At 51.8% G+C, this 16,252-nt stretch overlaps 2 protein-coding genes across 14 annotated transcripts in view; one reads left to right on the top strand and one right to left on the bottom strand.

Moving 5' to 3' along the window:
* The window catches only part of RALGPS1 (Ral GEF with PH domain and SH3 binding motif 1), a 289,205-nt gene that overhangs the window by 179,550 nt on the left and 93,403 nt on the right, over positions 1-16,252 (top strand). The window lies entirely within an intron of this gene.
* Positions 1-16,252, bottom strand: part of ANGPTL2 (angiopoietin like 2) — a 34,968-nt gene that overhangs the window by 12,445 nt on the left and 6,271 nt on the right. Inside the window, exons 1-2 of one of the 2 annotated variants that reach the window (XM_074331056.2) lie at positions 10,993-11,089; positions 7,612-8,474 (exon numbers count right to left, since the gene is read on the bottom strand). In XM_074331056.2, the coding sequence (XP_074187157.2) occupies positions 7,612-8,428 (817 nt within the window). In that variant the 5' untranslated portion in view covers positions 8,429-8,474; positions 10,993-11,089. Of the gene's footprint in view, positions 1-7,611; positions 8,475-10,992; positions 11,090-16,252 lie in introns of those variants that run through there. The other variant, XM_019728615.3, reaches the window with a different exon arrangement.

Here is a 16,252-nt window from a genome sequence, read left to right as displayed (position 1 = left end):
AGCCTGGCACTGACGAGCTTTTCAGGAGTTTATGAAAGTGTTAGAGGCCTAAAAAAATCGATTAGCTCTGAAATATGAAAAGAACTACAAACTCAAAATTTATAAGTGTGTAATTAAATTTCTGCAGAGTGTAACATCTTGTCAAATTCATTAATTGTTAAATTTAGTCTTCATAAAAATGCTATTACTTTTGAAAACAATGTGTAGGTGGATTTTTCTCACTTCCCCAGAATTCTTGAACATGCCTGGTGTTTGCTGAGAAATCTGAGCCAACCATAAATTAATTGCGTTACTCTTGGCCAAATAATTTCAACAGCAAAATTATTAAAATCCTTTCAAACTTTTCACAGTAAGAATTATAGCAGACGTGTGAGGTGGGTGTATTTCAGTGCATTTGATATGCCCTGAAGCCCCCTAACTGAGAACGCCTAGGGCCCGCGTGAGCTTAAGGGGTCCCTTTTTCTGCCTGTTTGACCTCAGGATAAACAGACAGCGCAGTATTGCTCCCCAAAGAACCCTTGTAAACACCTGGACCCCCTCTAGGATCCTATCAATACCCTTAGGCAGGAAGAGAAACCAGGATTTAAAAAGAAGAGGTTAGACCAGGAGGGGCTGTGGCGGTTCGCTGTGTGCAGTGGGTCCGGGGCTCAGTGGTGCCCGAGGCTCCCTGGGTGACGGGGGGGGGGGGGGGGGGGGGGCACTGTCACTGGCCATGGAAGTGGGCAGCACACGGGGCTGCCTGGGCACAGTGACGAGCATACCGAGACCCTCTCAGCCCAGAGATTGGTGGTGCTGGCATGCAGGCACCTCATGGAAGAGCTCCTCAGACCCACGCCTGCAACGCACGAGCCTGGGGGGCGGGGGCAGTCCTGTGGTAGGCCAGCCCCTCGGCCTTTTCCAAGAAAGGGAGTCAGCTCCTGGGGTTGTTCTTAGGAACGGATGGTGGCTTTCCTTGCTCACCTTTTAATTTCCCAAATGCTCACAAACCCCTCTTTATAATCTTTTGTAGTTTTTCTGGGGTTTACCACAAGCCAGTTGGCATGTCATTTCTAGTATTTCATCCTTTTTCTCTTTTGGAAAACAGATCATTTTCCCGGCACCAAGCCTGGTCTTCACGATTTTTTGGTGATGGCTGGCAGTGGTTCTGAGAGCATATCTACAAGGCCCTCAGCCCGCCTCTCCCTCCTCCAGGAAGTCTCCCCAACCCCAGAAGACCTGCTTATCGTCCTCAGGGTTCCCGTAGCACCTTCCATGTTTATCTCTACTGGTGTATTATAAGAAGGATGACTACCACGTAGTAGAGCCTTTACACGCTCTCTCGTCTCATCCTCACGCACCCCTGCAACACTGAGGAAACTGAGGCTCCAAGAGACCACACAGCCGGAAAGGGGAGGATCTGGGGATAGAACTCAGCCCTGCCCTCCGAGCCCTGTGCGGTGCTCGGGCTGTCACACCGTGTTAGGATTGTTCGGCTCTGTCTCGCCACCAGACTGTGGGCTCCTTGGGGGCGGGACCCTTCTCAGGGGCAGTGATTATCTGACGACCTTCCCAGTCAAGCACCGAGAGTCGCTTAGTGCCCCACACGCCATCCTCTATCTCCTTGCTTCTCGCCACCATTGGCTGAGTTCCCTTTGTTGTCTTCATTCTGCTCTTTCCAGTTTAAGAACCAGTAACAATAAATCCATCTGGAAACAGGGACCCCATGTGGTCTGCATCCTTCCTCGTGCCAGTAGAGACCCCTGGGAAGCACACTGAGTCCCTTTTACAGCAGTGCACGGCCCATGGCACTCAGTGGCCCTAACCAGCTTTGTTTAGATACGGTCGTAGCGTGCTAACTTAACTCTGCTTTCTTTATCACTTTTTCTGGGGGAGGATCTCAGAGTTACGATACAGTCCACTGAGTACATTTCCCACAACAATCCCTTTGTGTGACTAGTGAGCTGGATACAAATGCCTGAGTTCCAGGATTTTCTAGATTACTTTCAGTTTGCCAAGTGCCACACTGTTGGGATTTTCAGGCCACAAGATGCCAGATCACCACTTTTAACGGTAACAAGCTGATAGTTTATCTCCTGGGCTGTAAATAGCCTGAGTGTTCAGCCAAATGTCTTCCTTGGAAAATGCCTGAGTCATAGAGGAAGAGCCCGCCATCACACTCAAAAGGCTCTCTCTGACCCAGTCCCCGAGGTACCCCATGAGGGGGAAAGAGAAAGCCAAGCTAGAAGGAAGCTGACCCAGCTCGAACTGAAGTTGCTTTTGTTTATGAAGAAGCTAGCAAGGAATGCTCTTTGAAATATCACTGGATTACGTAGTTTGCAATGAATTTGGGAACCTTACTTTGTTCAACAATAACATGTTAGAAACAAGGCAGCACAGTGCAGTGAAGAGCACAAGCTCCGGAGGCCGGAGAGCTGATGGGGTTTTCCCTCAGCCTCTGCACCCCGAGGCCCAGTCACCGGTGACTGGAGACACCCTCGCCATCCTCACAATTTCCAGATGCATCTCCAGCTCCCCACAGCGCTCAGGCTTGGAAGCCCAGTGGGCTAGAGCTGGTCTGCACATCTGCCCAACAAACAGCTTTTCACCTGGGTTGACGATTATTTACCTCCAGGAGGAATGGAAGCCACAGTGTGCTATGTCTCGTTCGTTCTCTATTTGAAAACATACCACTCTGCCGGGGAACCACAACCTAATGTACGTATTTCCCACCTCCTAGGGGGAAATCAAATAAAAGGGGGGAAGTCTACCTAGGAAGACACTTGTTCAGGTGGTCCATGCCTCCTTGACCATCGGCCGTCTGTTATGAGCGGTGGGCAGTTTCTGTGTGTTACAATATCCGTGAGGCAACATGCTTGCCACCTAATGTGGCCCACAAGCAGATCATAGCTGCTGATGTTTATATATTGAAGGTTGACATATTTAAAGAAATCAGGAGTTAGACTTAGCTATATGTTGAAATGCTGACTAGAAGTAACTCGAGAGAATTTGTCCAGATTAGATACAAATTAAAAATCAGATTTATCAATAACTTCAGTTGGGTCCATTTACTAGAAAATCAAGTGCATATCATGTTTTCTGTGGGAGGGCTCAGTTGTTTTAGATGCTCTGTAATATGACGCTACCTTTTAGTTCTGCTTTGTTTTTGTGCGGGTGGCATCTCAGGATTATGATACAGTCACTACATAAAGTCACCACGACAATCCCTTTGTGTGACTAGTGAGCTGACCACAAATGGTTGGTTTAGTTGGTTCCTTCTAGGTGGTATTGTTTTAGTGGATTCGCGGTGACAATGTCTTGTGTTGTTAGAAAGTTCTAATAACAAGCCTACCGACTGTTCCCAGAGCTCTTTTACAAGGAGATGCTTGGAACCGGGTACATGAAATAGTGACAGAGGGTCAGGTCCCAGGCAGCTGGCACTTGGGGCCAAGTCAAGCGTTTATAGAGTGATTTTCACACCAGTTCCCCTCCAGCCTTTCCATGGAAATGTGCAATATTCCAGAGTGGTTAAGACAGACTTGGGTTTGATCCTTGGCGGAGCCTCTTACTAGCTGTGTAATCTTGGCTAAGTTGCTTAACCTCTCTGAACCGCAGTATCCTAGATGTTACAAGTCCAGGGACCAATCTTGGCTCTGCCACTGAGGCTCTGGGATGGGAGGGCTGTGCCAGGGTGGCTGAGAGGCCTCACACAAGCTCTAATATTTTAAGATTTTATGGCCCCTTCATTCCGTTGAGAAACAAACTGATTACATTCTTTCCAAGAGAGAAAACAGCTGGATGTGCCTACTCCTTTTGGTTTTTAAAGATTCGTTTCAGACAAGCCCTCGCTGTGGCAGCTGGAGGTAGCACTGCTGCTTCTTCTCTGATCAGTGTCTCGGGTGGGTGCTGTGGCAGGAAGGCTGGCGTGTGCGTGGCTGTGCCTGGGCTGAACTGAGCCCTGAACAGCGTCCCAGGCCTCCCAGAACCACCTGAGAGAAGGCCGGAGCTGAGACCCAGCCTGTCACTTCCTTTGCTTCTGAGAGAGCGAACCCCGCAACGTTCCTCTGTAACAGACCTGACTGGTGTGTGTGTGGCAGAGCTGGAGAAGGAGGTTGGGCGATGTGAAGAGTATGAGAAAGAGTAGAGAGGAAGGAAGGGCAGCCGCGGCAGGACCCCAAGGAGAGAGGGCCGGAGATGGAACCAGGCGGCCCAGGCCCTGTCACAAGCATCGTCCCAACCGAAGTGCTCCCAGCTCTGGCCAAACCTGACAGAGACAGCAAAACCCAGGGGAGACGCCCCGGGAAGCCAGGAGCTGCCTGGGTCTCCCTCACTCAGGCTCTAGGCCTGGGCCTGGCCTGGGGCCAGCCTGTTGCTGTCTGGCTGGGAACACGATGGTGAGTCAAGCCTCAGATAAGCGGCCATGGCTCCCTCAGTCCCCGGGGAAGGGGACGCTGTGGGCTGAGCAGCCTAGACATTGAGGAAGGGTGGATGGCTCTGTGGTTGCAGAATGAAAGACTCAGAAGCTGCCAAAACTTGAGGGCAAAGGTGCTTAATTGCAAAGGTGCTTCTGGCTGAGTGATGTCTCCAGGAACAAAGAATCTGTTGGGCAAGAGCATAGAAGAAGGTTTTGTTTTCCAGGACCAAACCTGCCCCCCAGCTCTCCAAACAGGCCTGATAAGAGCTCGCTGCTGATTGGCTGAGAGAGACAGTCTGGCTTTTCCTCCCCACTTAGTCCAGTACCAGGAAAGGGAAGGGCCCCCAGCCAAGCTCTTCATGGCTCTGTCTGCCCCTTCGGCTTCCACAGCCAGGTGCTCAGTCTCGGCCGCTCAGGCCTGGTGTGGGAACTCAGTGGTCAGATGGGTCATAAGGGATCTATTCCTGACAACCAATACCCAACATTTGGGAGGCTTTGCTTTAAGAGAAAAAAGAGTAAATTAGAGCGCATTCAAGTTGTCTCCATAATAAAGTATCTGCCATTCCCTCCCAAGCAGGTTCGCTTTCAGGTGGGAGGAAAGGGGTTGGGTGTGTGCAGGAGCCCTGGGCTGTGACAGTGAGCACGCAGGGTCTGAACCTTTTGAGGTGCCAGGACTAAGGCCGCACCCCTGGGTCTTGGCACAGACGCGTCTCCATCAGGGACCCACCAGTCACTAGTTTCCCAACTCCCATGGCCACCTGGTAACCTGCTGTGCATCCGTAAAGATGCAACACTGAAGTACCCACCTCTGCCCCCCTGTCCTCTTCTACTTCTTGCAGACTCAGTTACGCCACCCTAGTGTCCCCGGAGCTCCTCCTGTGCTCCTTAGCACACCTGGTGTTACCATGGTAACCGCACAGCCCATGATTTTCAGTGCATTTCTGATCTCAGGTACTTTGTTATGTTGGTCCCATAAGTTCTCACAACATTCTGGAAATTTTCACTTTGACAAATGCTTCCTCTCAGAGAAATCCTTTGTCAGACCTGAGGTGCTGATTTTAGGAGCTAGAACTGGTGGGCATTGGGTGGATCCCAGCGCGTTCATGCATCTGCCACCTCCCCCAGGCTGAGTTCCTGAAGGTCAGGGACCACAGTGTTTCACCTGCTCCCCAAGTCTAGCTCTGTGACCAGCACGGAGTAGGGTCTCTGCCGTTGTTGGCTGCCCCATAGGACATCATATCACATTTCTGATTGCATTGAGTTTTCACAACAACCCTGTGATATTATGACTCTTGCCCCCGTTTTACAGAGGAGAAAATTGAGGCTCAAAGGAGTTAAGCAACTTTCTCATGAGCAAACAGCTAACAAGGGGTGGATGCAAACCTAAGTCTTCATTACTACACTGTACATCTGTCAGCTCAGTTCCAGTTCAGCAACATCCTGAAATTGTTGAGTCAGAAACCAGAGATGCTTAGGTGAGAGGAGATCTATTGAGTAACCACTGGGGTTGGCCTGACTCCCATCAGGATTATAACAACATGCAGCCGAGCCTTCATTGGGTGCCCAAGGGCATGTTCTACCCTCTGGGTATTCTACCAAGACATATTAGCACACTCTGCCTTCTCTTTTGGAACTTCTGATTTAAAACAGACGCATGTACAGTTGAACCAGTCATCAGCTGTAGAATGCCAGAGCTAAAAAGGGACCGTTTATTTATTTCAAATTCCTTGTTTTAAGACGAAGAGACCGAGACCAAAGGCGACTCATAGCTACCATGTATTGAAACTTACTATGGGCCTGGCACTGTGCTAAACATATTTCTTGCAGTATTTCATTTAATCCTCAGGTAGGCTGTTTTAATCCCTCCCCATTGACAGGTGAGGAAACTGAGTCTCTGAGGGGTGAAGTGACTTGCTTACTGTCCCAGAGCTAATCGGTGGGGGAACTAGAACTGGAATCCAGGTCAGTCGGCTGCAGAGCATGTGTTCTCAACCGGCACTCCCAGGAGAGGGCTCTCCCGTGAGGTGCTGCACGCGGGGCGGGTGGATGCCCTGGCCCAGGCCCCCGGCAACCTGCAAACAGTGCCACCTTATCCTTTGCACAGGGAGCCCCCTGCACTCAGGTTCTGCCCCTCTCAGGAACCAGCAAGAAGTTGCCCTTCCCAGTAGTGGTGGTTATTTTCAGAAGTGTGAAATGAGTGTAAAACAGGATAGTTTCAGTAAAAATATCTCTCTGCTTATACAACGAAGTGGTACCAAAATCACTGACTTTGAGCAGATATGTGGTTAATTTTTGCAAAGATCAATCTAGTTCTCCTATGACAGCATTTGGAAGGCTCACAGGGTCCTGGATGAAGGAGAGATGGAGCTTCAGGGGGCTGGGCTCGTGCTCCCCCTGGAGTGAGGAGCCCCGAGTCCTAGAGCACAGAGCAGTCAACCCTAGACTTAGAGTGAACAGGCCCGAAATCGTATCCAACCTGAGGGTCCTCCCCCTCTGAGCAAGTCCCTTATCCTCTCAGTTAACCTTCCACAAGGAGCTGCAGGGGTTAATGATGAAATTAATGTACATGAAAGGGTCCGGCGCCAATATCACGGTCAAGCTTCAGAACCCACTAGCTACCTCCCTCCTCCCCACAGTGATATTCGGAGAATTAACCATGTTTTAAGGTGAAACGTATTTAAGAGTCTATGGAATCATTGAAAATTCTAGACCACAGCAGACTCTAGGAAATGTATGGGCTTTAGAAAGTAATCGTATCCCCACCCCCACCCCACAAGGTGTTTATCATACGTTGAACTTGGTCACACTTTCTTTTCCTTTGGCCTGTTGTTTGTTCAGTGGGCATTCACTGAATGCCAGTTCTGCGCCAGGCACAGTACAAGAGCTTTCAGGAGAGCCACTCTGCTTGCCAACATGGAGCATCTAATGCGGAGCCCAGGAAACCACAGGTCTGGGGCTCTTTCACAAGCCAGAGAGCACCTGTTCTCTTCTGAGACTCCCCGTTTCCTGGTTCTACCTTGGAGCACCCATCTAAGGAATGTGGTCCCCCTCGCACCCCACCAGCTCCAGCGGCCGGGCCCAAGGGATCTCTGGGGGTTTACGCAAGTCTCTTGGCCCAGCTTCAACTTGCCGTGGCTTTTCCCCAACTCGGGGCCACAGCCAAGGGAAGCCTGGCGCCCGACTCTGAGGCCCAGATGGCGCAGGCTCCCGGGAGGACTTACCCGACGGCTTGTCCGTGGAGGATGGGAGGCTGGTGAGGGTGGGCATGGTGGGCAGAGGGGGCGGCAGCACCTTGAGGTTCTGGTCACTCTGAATCTCGTTGGTGGAGATCTGGTTGGTGATGCGGTTGTAAGGGGACGGCTGGTAGACCTGGGGCGGGGCGGCGGGGGGCGGCTGGGGCACGGGCCTGGCGTCCGGCAGGCGCTGGCAGTGCTCCTCCAGCTGCGCGATGACCTCCGACTGGTTGTGGGCCAGCGTGGCCAGGTGCTGGTACTTGTGCTCCAGGTCCTTGTACTTGCTGGCCAGCTGCAGCATGTCGGCCGTCTGGTTCAGGATCCGGTTCTCCAGCTGCGAGAGCTCCAGCGCGTTGTCGCGCTTGCGGATGATCTCGTGCAGGAGCTGCATGTACAGCTGCGTGACCCGCGAGTTCATGTTGCGGCTCTCCTTGCGCAGCAGCTTCACCTCGCTCACGATGCCGCCGTCCACCTCCACCAGCTGCTGCAGCGTCTCGATCTGCCGCTTCTGCTTGAGCAGCTCGCTGTTGAGCAGCTCCAGCTCCTGCCTGTGCACGCGGTTCTCCAGGAGCACCTCGGGCTCCTTGGAGTTGACGCAGATGGCGCCTGTGACCCGCTGCTGGGGCACAATGAAGGTGTAGGTGCACTTGTCCGGGGACTCGCCAGCCCGCTTGTACCTGTTCAGGTATATGAACTCGCTCGGCGAGCCCTCCTCGGTGCCCTCCAAACCCTCCTTCTGGCCGGCGGCAGCTCCCAAGGCGGCCAGCAGTCCCAGCCACCAGCACGTCACGCACAGCGGCCTCATGGTCCTTGCAAAATGGTGGTTCTTTGTGAACAGAGCCTATGAAAACCTGGAAGTAAACAGAAGGGGAGACTCAGTAATGGTCCCATCGCTGCCAGTGGCCTGTGCCATAAATGAGCTCAGCCTTTTCACCAGGCAGATCTTTCCAAGAATGCAGCTTCAGGAGGCAGCCCTGCTGGAAGCAACAGAAGGAAATAGGCAGGCCCCAGCAGAGATAGAAAGGAAAAGGGAGGAGACCGGGGCCTCTGGAGGCAGGAGGCCACAGCCCGGCGGCTCCTACGGCCAGTTCCAGCGCCCGCAGCCTGAGCCAGGAGGGGAGGCGGGAAAGGTTGCCTGATTCTACACATTCATAGCCCTGGACATTCCCTGTCACAGCGATCGCAGCTGTGATGAAGCAGTATTCTCTCTGAGCCCTTCTGCTGGACCCCACGCTGCACGAGGGCAGGCACTCGCTTCAATCCTGTATCCCCAGGATGCTGCGCTAAGCGAGCGTTCAGTGCATATTTGTTACATGACTGAATTGCTGGAAATAGTATGGAATGTGTCCAGTTTGTGGTGGACTATGTCAGTGGGAGGATGTGTCCAGTCCCATGGCGTTGGTCTGTGTGTTAGCTGAGCTGCAGAGCCCAAACAGGAACAAACAATCGAGCTCTTCTAAATCCAAATATTTGCCACAGCCAGTAACTGCACGGTCCGGATCGCTGCAGCGTGATTACGCTGGGCGGGTGCAGAAAACAGACATGCCTCCAGAGCTGTCCCAGTTCTGTTCTTGGACCATGCATATCTTCCCCAGATAGTTATCGAACGTCTGTGGCTTGCCAGGCAGTGTGCTGGCTGCTGGAGCTATGGCTGCAAATAGGACAGAGCCCGCCCCTGCCCTCACGGGGCTTACCCATCATTACAGTCCCTAAGTGCCGTGAAGCGGAAGCAGTATATGCTATGAAAGAGTACCGGGGAGCTGACCTCATTGGAGGGGTCAGGGAAGCTTCTCTGAGAAAGTGACCTACACGCTGACCCTTGAGGGATGAGTAGGAGTCGGCCAGGCCAAGAGCGAGGGCACGGACATGCGCAGATCCCCCCTCTCGCCTCCTCAAGGGCATTGCTCCGGCGTCTCCCCTGCCTCTCCCGCATGATCCCGTCGTCCCCACGATCATGCTGTTATTTCTCTCAAGTTAAAGGATATCCTCTCTTGACCTCATAGCCTTCTCCAGCTACTATTCCATTTCTGTGCTCCCCTTTTTAGCAAAACCTTTCAAAGAGTTTCACTCTTTACTCTTTCCAGAAAGCCTCTCTTGTCCTGTTCTCTCTTGAGCCCACTCCCATCAGGCCTCCACTCCACTCCAAGTGCTCTAGACAGAATCACCAGTGGCCTCACTTGCCAGACCAAATGGCCAGGTCTCGGTCCTCGTCAATACTTTGCCTCTCAACACTGTGGGGTGTGGCTGGTCTCTCGCTTCTTGGACCTCCTTTCCTGAACGCCATCCCTCTCCTCCGATCTCATCGGCTGTTCCTTCTCAGCCTTCTTTGCTAGTTCATCTCCTGTTCCTGTCCTGGGGGCTGGGGGCCCAAAGCTCAGTCCCCCTCTCTGCCTCAGTGATGTCACCCAGTCTGGTGGCTTTAATGACCGTCAAGCATTGATAACTCCCACATTTATTTCTCCAGCCTGGACCTCATCCCTGGACTCCAGACTTGTACATCCAGCTACACCTTTGGCCTCCCCGCTCGGCTGTCTGCTGGGCACCTCAGACGTAATTTGTCCAGAAATGGACTCCCGGTGTTCCCCGGACCTCCCTCCCAGCCTGTTCATTTCCGTTTCTGCTGTGTCAGTAAATGGCAACTTCGTTCCTCTAGTTGCTGAGGCCACGACTTTGAAGTCCTCCTCGACCCCTCACTTCCTCCCGCCTTCTCTGCTTCCCTCCCTGCCTTCCTTCCTCCTTCCTTCTTTCCTTTCCTTCCTTTCCTTTCCTTTCTCCTTCTCTCCTCTCCTCTTTCCTCCTCCTCCTCCTCCCCCCCCCCCCCATCTAAGTCACTACCAAATGGTAATAGCCGTATCCTGGAACTATTCCTAAAATCCTACTGCTTCTCCCACCTCCCCTGCAACCTGGTGCAACCCACCGTCACCTCTCTCCTGGACCTAACTGGTCTCCCTGCTCCTGTGCCTGCCTCCTGCCGTCTGTCCTCAGCCCAGCAGTCGGAATGATGCTTTTAAAAAAGTCAAATCGGGTCACTCTTCTACTAAGCTCCTCGTGGCTGCTCATCTTGGAGAACAAGCTCACAGGTGTCTCAGGCCCCCTCGTCTGGCCCCATCCCTCACTCCTCTCATCCTCCTTCACACCAGTCCAGCTGCAGAGTCCTCCTGGCTGCTCCTCAAGCTCATCAGGGCCTACGCACCTGCTGTTTCCTAGCTAGCACTGTTTCCTCATTGCTCACTGCCTTGCCTCTTTCAGGACTTTGCTGAAATATCACCTTCCCAGTGAAGCCCTCCTGCTTCCTTAAAATTGTGACCTCACTACTTTCCTTCCCCCTCCAGAGTCCTCATCACCATCAGACATATAGTGTCTTCCTACCCCATTCCTGTGAGTGTAAGTTCCGCCAGGGCAGGAGGATGTCTGTTCTGGCCACAGCTCCACTCTCAGTGCCTGGCGTGTGGTCTGGAATACTAGGAGCTCAGTAAATATTGTGGACAGAAAGAAAGACACGCCCACCAATGGTTGTAAGCTGCTGGGAGTGCCATGGGAGGGAGTTAGCAGGTGGGGGCTGCAGAGCCCGCAAGTGAATGCCTGAGGGCGTGGGAGTGGCACAGGAGGCCATTTATGATATTTATTCATGACTTTCATAATGTCTACTTACTGAGTGCCCACTAGGTACCTGACCCTGCACTAAACATTTTCCAAGTGTTTTTCTACTTTACTGAATTCTCAGTGTCTTTTTAATGTAGATACTGTTACATTCATTTTACAGATGAGGAAACAGAGACCCAGAGAGGCTAAGTGAATTGCCTAAGATCACACAGCTGGAAGCAGAACCGGGACTTATCCCTGGTCTGATGTACTCCAACCTGTCGACATAAGAAACGTCTAAAGCTGTAGAGAATTTTTATGATGTTTATTTGAGCTAACCTGACGATAATTGTCAGGAAGCAAAAATCTCAAGGGACTAAGAAAATGCTCCTAAGAATGGCAGATCTGCATCTTATTTTACACACTGGAATCAAAGGAGGAGACATAAGGAGAGTTACATGAAATCCATTGGTGGTAGATTAAGGGGGCGGGCGAAAGCAAAGCGGGGAAATCTCTAGGCTTGGATAAAAAGCAAACTGAAGAAACACATACTTCTTTTACATTTGTGGGTGCAGGATAGTTAATAATGAACATTTACAGCACATAGAGATGGTATATGGGCAGCCAGATAACGAGGGTTCTGTGATGTGCTCTGGCACCAGCGACTGTGCCTTCAAGGAGTCTAGGAAAGGAAATTACTCTGACCTTTCAAAGCTATGTTATCTTAGATGCATAAAAACAGTGGACAGGCTCATTTAAGGTAAGATTGACCTTTGCTGTGGAAGCTGGAGGCCTGGGATGTGATGGCCCACTATTAATGAAGAATTTTTATGTTCAGACCATCCTGTGTGGTTAATTTCCGGCTCCTTAGTCTGTAGTGCCTGCCACGCAGGCCCCTCCTGAGCTTGTCAGGTTTGGTATGTGGCCCCTTTCTCATCCACAAACCTTCAAACTCTTAATGACGGCACAGAAATGTATGATACTTAATCTGGTTTTTAGTAGTAAAGTATTGGCAGCACCACTTTCTGATTTCACACTAATTTATGCTAAAATAACAATCACAACACAAGACCGGAAGGTTCTATCTTCCCAGGGCCCCTTTGGGGACTTCTCCGGTGCGCAGCCTGGGTTTGCGTTCCACCTGCCCAGCCAGTGGGCTGCGCTGATTTCCACCGGGGTGGCAACGCCCCAGCATGGTTCTGACGGGCAGCTCAGGCCTTTGAGCCAGGCAGAGAAAGGTGTTGCGGACCTCGGGTTGGGGCTGGGCGAGGAGGCAGGGCTGCAGTGACGTGAGTGGAAACCGCGCTGAGTTTGTGAGTGTTTGCCTGGTTTCCAACACGCCGCAGCCACGCCCGGACCAGAACAATGAGGAGGAGCCGCCCTCCTGGCTAGGGTGGGCCCGCCCGCTGCCTTTCAGGGCTGTTCACCTGTGGCAGCTGGTGACAAACACCTTTCTGTGCTGGTGCTGAGGCCGGCGTGGGTCTCCGCCGTGGCCAAGAAACTGCCAGAGGCCCGGGGAGGCAACTTGACTCCAGGAAAGGGTGCCTTCCAAAGCTTCCCGGGCAGTCTCTAAGAGCAGGCAGGGAGGCTCTGTATCATGGAGTTCTGTCCCTCCCCGGGGGCGTTCTCACGGCTTCCAGGTGCAGCTCTGTGCCCTGGACTTGAGATCCCAAAGGCTGCCCTTCTGTGAAAGGGGGTGAGCCAACCCTCCTGGTATACCAGGTCAGGAACACGGAGCGCTTCCGAAACTAGTAGCGTGCTAGTGGCATTATAGCCAGGACAACAAAGTCGGCCTAACAGTGAGGAGTGCTGGCCACGTGCAGTGGTCAGCACCTTCCACTGTCTCCTTGAACCCGTCCCATCGCCCTGAGATACGGCTATCAATCATCCCGTTTCACAGAGAAGGCGCTTGTTCCGTGTCACAGAGCGGGGCTCTGACCAGGAGGTCTGCGTGCCTCCCCTCCCAGCCCTGAAGCAGTCCGCTGGTTGATGGTTCCTCGCTGCCTCAGTGTCCCCGGCATGCCACACAGAGCTGAGCACAGCGTGGGGAGGCAAGAGGCATGCAAATGCCATCAGAGACCGTGCTGCCTGTAAAGAACATTTCTTGCAATTGTACTATTAAAAAGTGAACCAGACCTGATAATTAACAAGTTTTAGGTTCCTAGGCCTTTTGGATAGGTATTATCTCATTGAATCATTACAACATTCAGAGCTAGTTAGTAAGTAGCGTGATGCCATTTGAGGGCGTGGAAACTGAAGCTCAGAAAGGTGACAGGCAGCTTGTTCAAGGTCACGTTGTGAGTAGTGGGACCCGTCCTGAAGCTATAGGATTCTATCTCTTCCTGGTGCATTTCCATGAGGTCCGGGGTTTGGTGGCAGTGACTTGAAGCCGCTTGGGTTACAAGAAGACGGGAAGGAACAGGACACTGCTGGGTGTCTGATATACATTGTCCCAGGTAATCTCTTGAGGTGGTTACAAATGGGGACATAGAAACCCAGACAGGCTAAGTGACTTTCCTAGGAGCACAATGCAGGTTAGAGTCAGCTCTCACCCAGCCTAGAGCTCGGCTCAGCTGACACCAAAGGCCGTGCTCTTTGCGCAGCCCTCAGCCTCCGAGTCATTTATTTTCCTTCAAGATTCCAACCACCCCTCCCCCCCTCAGTTTTTTGCTAGTTTGGCAGTTCTTAATGGGCAGTAATGAGTTTGTTTACTTTTGCTCTCTTGATATTTATTCAACTAATTGCATCCCAAGAGAAATAAGCCCCCAGCCATCTTAGACCTGGGGAAGAACTCAACTCCAGTCAAAGCCATGCTCCTCAGTTTCTTCCTATGATCAACAAAGAAAAGCAAATCCAACTGTTTGCCTTGGCTTCGAGATGAAAATCAAAACGATTCTTGAAATGGGTTTTCCACATTGTATTGTGAGGAGTTTCCATTATGCACAGGTTTCCCTCCCCACAAGTGGGGCTGATGTGGCTGAGCCACGTGATGGCCTCTGCACACTGGGAGGTGGCCTCCCCAGCCAGGGCTTGCGTCCCACCCAGCCTCCAGTGGGCAGCTATGAGTGTCCCCGCTTGGCTCGGTGCAGTGGGGCCACACACCGTGTCCACGCCCCTCTCAGCACGCAGCCTAGGCAAGGGGCCACTTTGTGGGAAGAATTGTTTTGATAAGACATAGCTGTGTGTCCTATCCTGTGGCAGAAGCTGTTGGCCTGGGGCACTCGTGTGAGTGTTCCGCCCCAAAGGTTAGGAATGTAAAAAGTTAAAATACTAAAAATAATAACTACAGTCAATTATCACCAATGACCGAAGCACTCTATATATGCTATCTCAATCTTCCCAACAGCCCTGGGACGGAAGCCCTACTACTTCAGGGCTGCCATGCACGGTGGCCCAAGTTGTGCACTTGTTGTCCTTGCAGTTTTGTATGTTTACATTATAGCAATTTTCTGATTCCCACAAAAATGCTTTTAAGGCTAACAGCAGAGGTGACAGTTATGCCCATTTGCAGGTGAGTAAACTTGAGAGTCAAAGACCATGAGTCATTTCGCCCAAAGTCACCAAGCAAAGTGCTACGATGAAGTGCAGAGCTGGTAACAGAACTCCGAAGTCTGCCATTGCTGAACGTATAGAAACAAACGTGCTAAAGTGACAGAACCTCAAGAGTGTTCTCTGACTCCAGCCCAGGCAGTCAGACAGAGTTCTTGAGATCCCTCGGACTGCTGACCCCAGGGAGGCCTCTGAATTAAATCCATATCTCAGGGTGATACTGCCTTACCAGTGCAGGCTGCAGCCTTGTCTGAAGGGCTCACAGAACCCATCTCTCTCTCCCCCGCCAGCCCTGCTCCATCGTGCCTGATCACAGATGAAGGCAGGTAGAGCCTAGGCCAGCGGCACCGCAGGAGGCCTGACAGGCGGGCCTCCGCCAGGGTGGTGAGGGCATCTGGAATTGCCGCCTGGCCCTGCGTGTGCCTGTCTGGCTCCCGACATCTAGGTTCTGGGAAGCGAGGAACCTGAGCTGTGTTTGAGTGAGTCTGGTGGACCTGAGCACCAATCCGGATTGTTAAACCAGCATCAGGGCAGATGAGAACATCAAAACTTCAAAGTTGACAGTTTTTCCTACCAAAGCTGGTTGAGATGTATGGTGTGTCAGTGGAGTACCCAAACCAACTGGTAATCCAGGGTGTGGGAGGAATCCAGATAAAGGAAAATTCCAGAAGAGGCCCTAGAGGGCCCAGCTGACCATCTGACCAATAGTCTAGAGCAGAGGTATCCTAACTTTTTTCAACGTTTTTCACCAAGGGCCATATGCGGTAAAATACACAAATAGCCGGGCCACTCACTCGAGGTGAAGTACGTATTGCCTCACCTGGTTTATTTAAGTAAACTAAATATATTTTTGGAATTTGCTGCGGGCCAATTAACAATGGATTGCGGACCGCAGTTGGCCCGCGGGCTGCAGTTTGGACACCCCTGGACTCTAGATGATAACAGCTGTCACTTCTTTGTTGTAAACTTACTGTGTGCCCAGCTGCACTCTCTCATTGAAGAGGGGAACATGTGTTATGGTTTGTCCCCCACTGACGTGTGCTGTTTTATGGAATTATTAATAGCACCCCCTTGAGTCTCAAAAGTGCCCTGATTGAATAACAAATTACATGGTTGCCTTACCTGGGAGAAAGGTATTATTATTTGCATTTTGCAGTAGAGGAAAGGCAGGTCCAGAAAGGCTGGGTACTTGCCTAAGGGCGCGTGGAGTACAGATCAGGACTGGGACTCAGCAGTCGGCTACGAGGCCCGACTTCCATCCCGATGGGCTCCCCACCAGTATGAATAAAAGGTGCCTGTTTGTTTAATGGCACATCCTTCTTAGTCACTGCTGACTGAAGAAGTAGAAATGGCTTTCAGGCCAGCACAAGGGGGAGTTTTGTTGGATATTAGAAAGAGCTTCTTCATCATTCAAGTGGCGAGACCCCAAAATGGGCCTCTAGGATGAGCAGTGGCATCTTTGCCTTAGATCACCTGGAGGGGGGACTGTGCGTCATTG

The sequence above is a fragment of the Rhinolophus sinicus genome, chromosome 16, assembly GCF_057876585.1.
Source record: "Rhinolophus sinicus isolate RSI-liver-muscle chromosome 16, RSI-T2T, whole genome shotgun sequence".
Lineage (NCBI taxonomy): Eukaryota > Metazoa > Chordata > Mammalia > Chiroptera > Rhinolophidae > Rhinolophus > Rhinolophus sinicus.
This window is presented reverse-complemented; position numbering and strand designations above follow the sequence as displayed.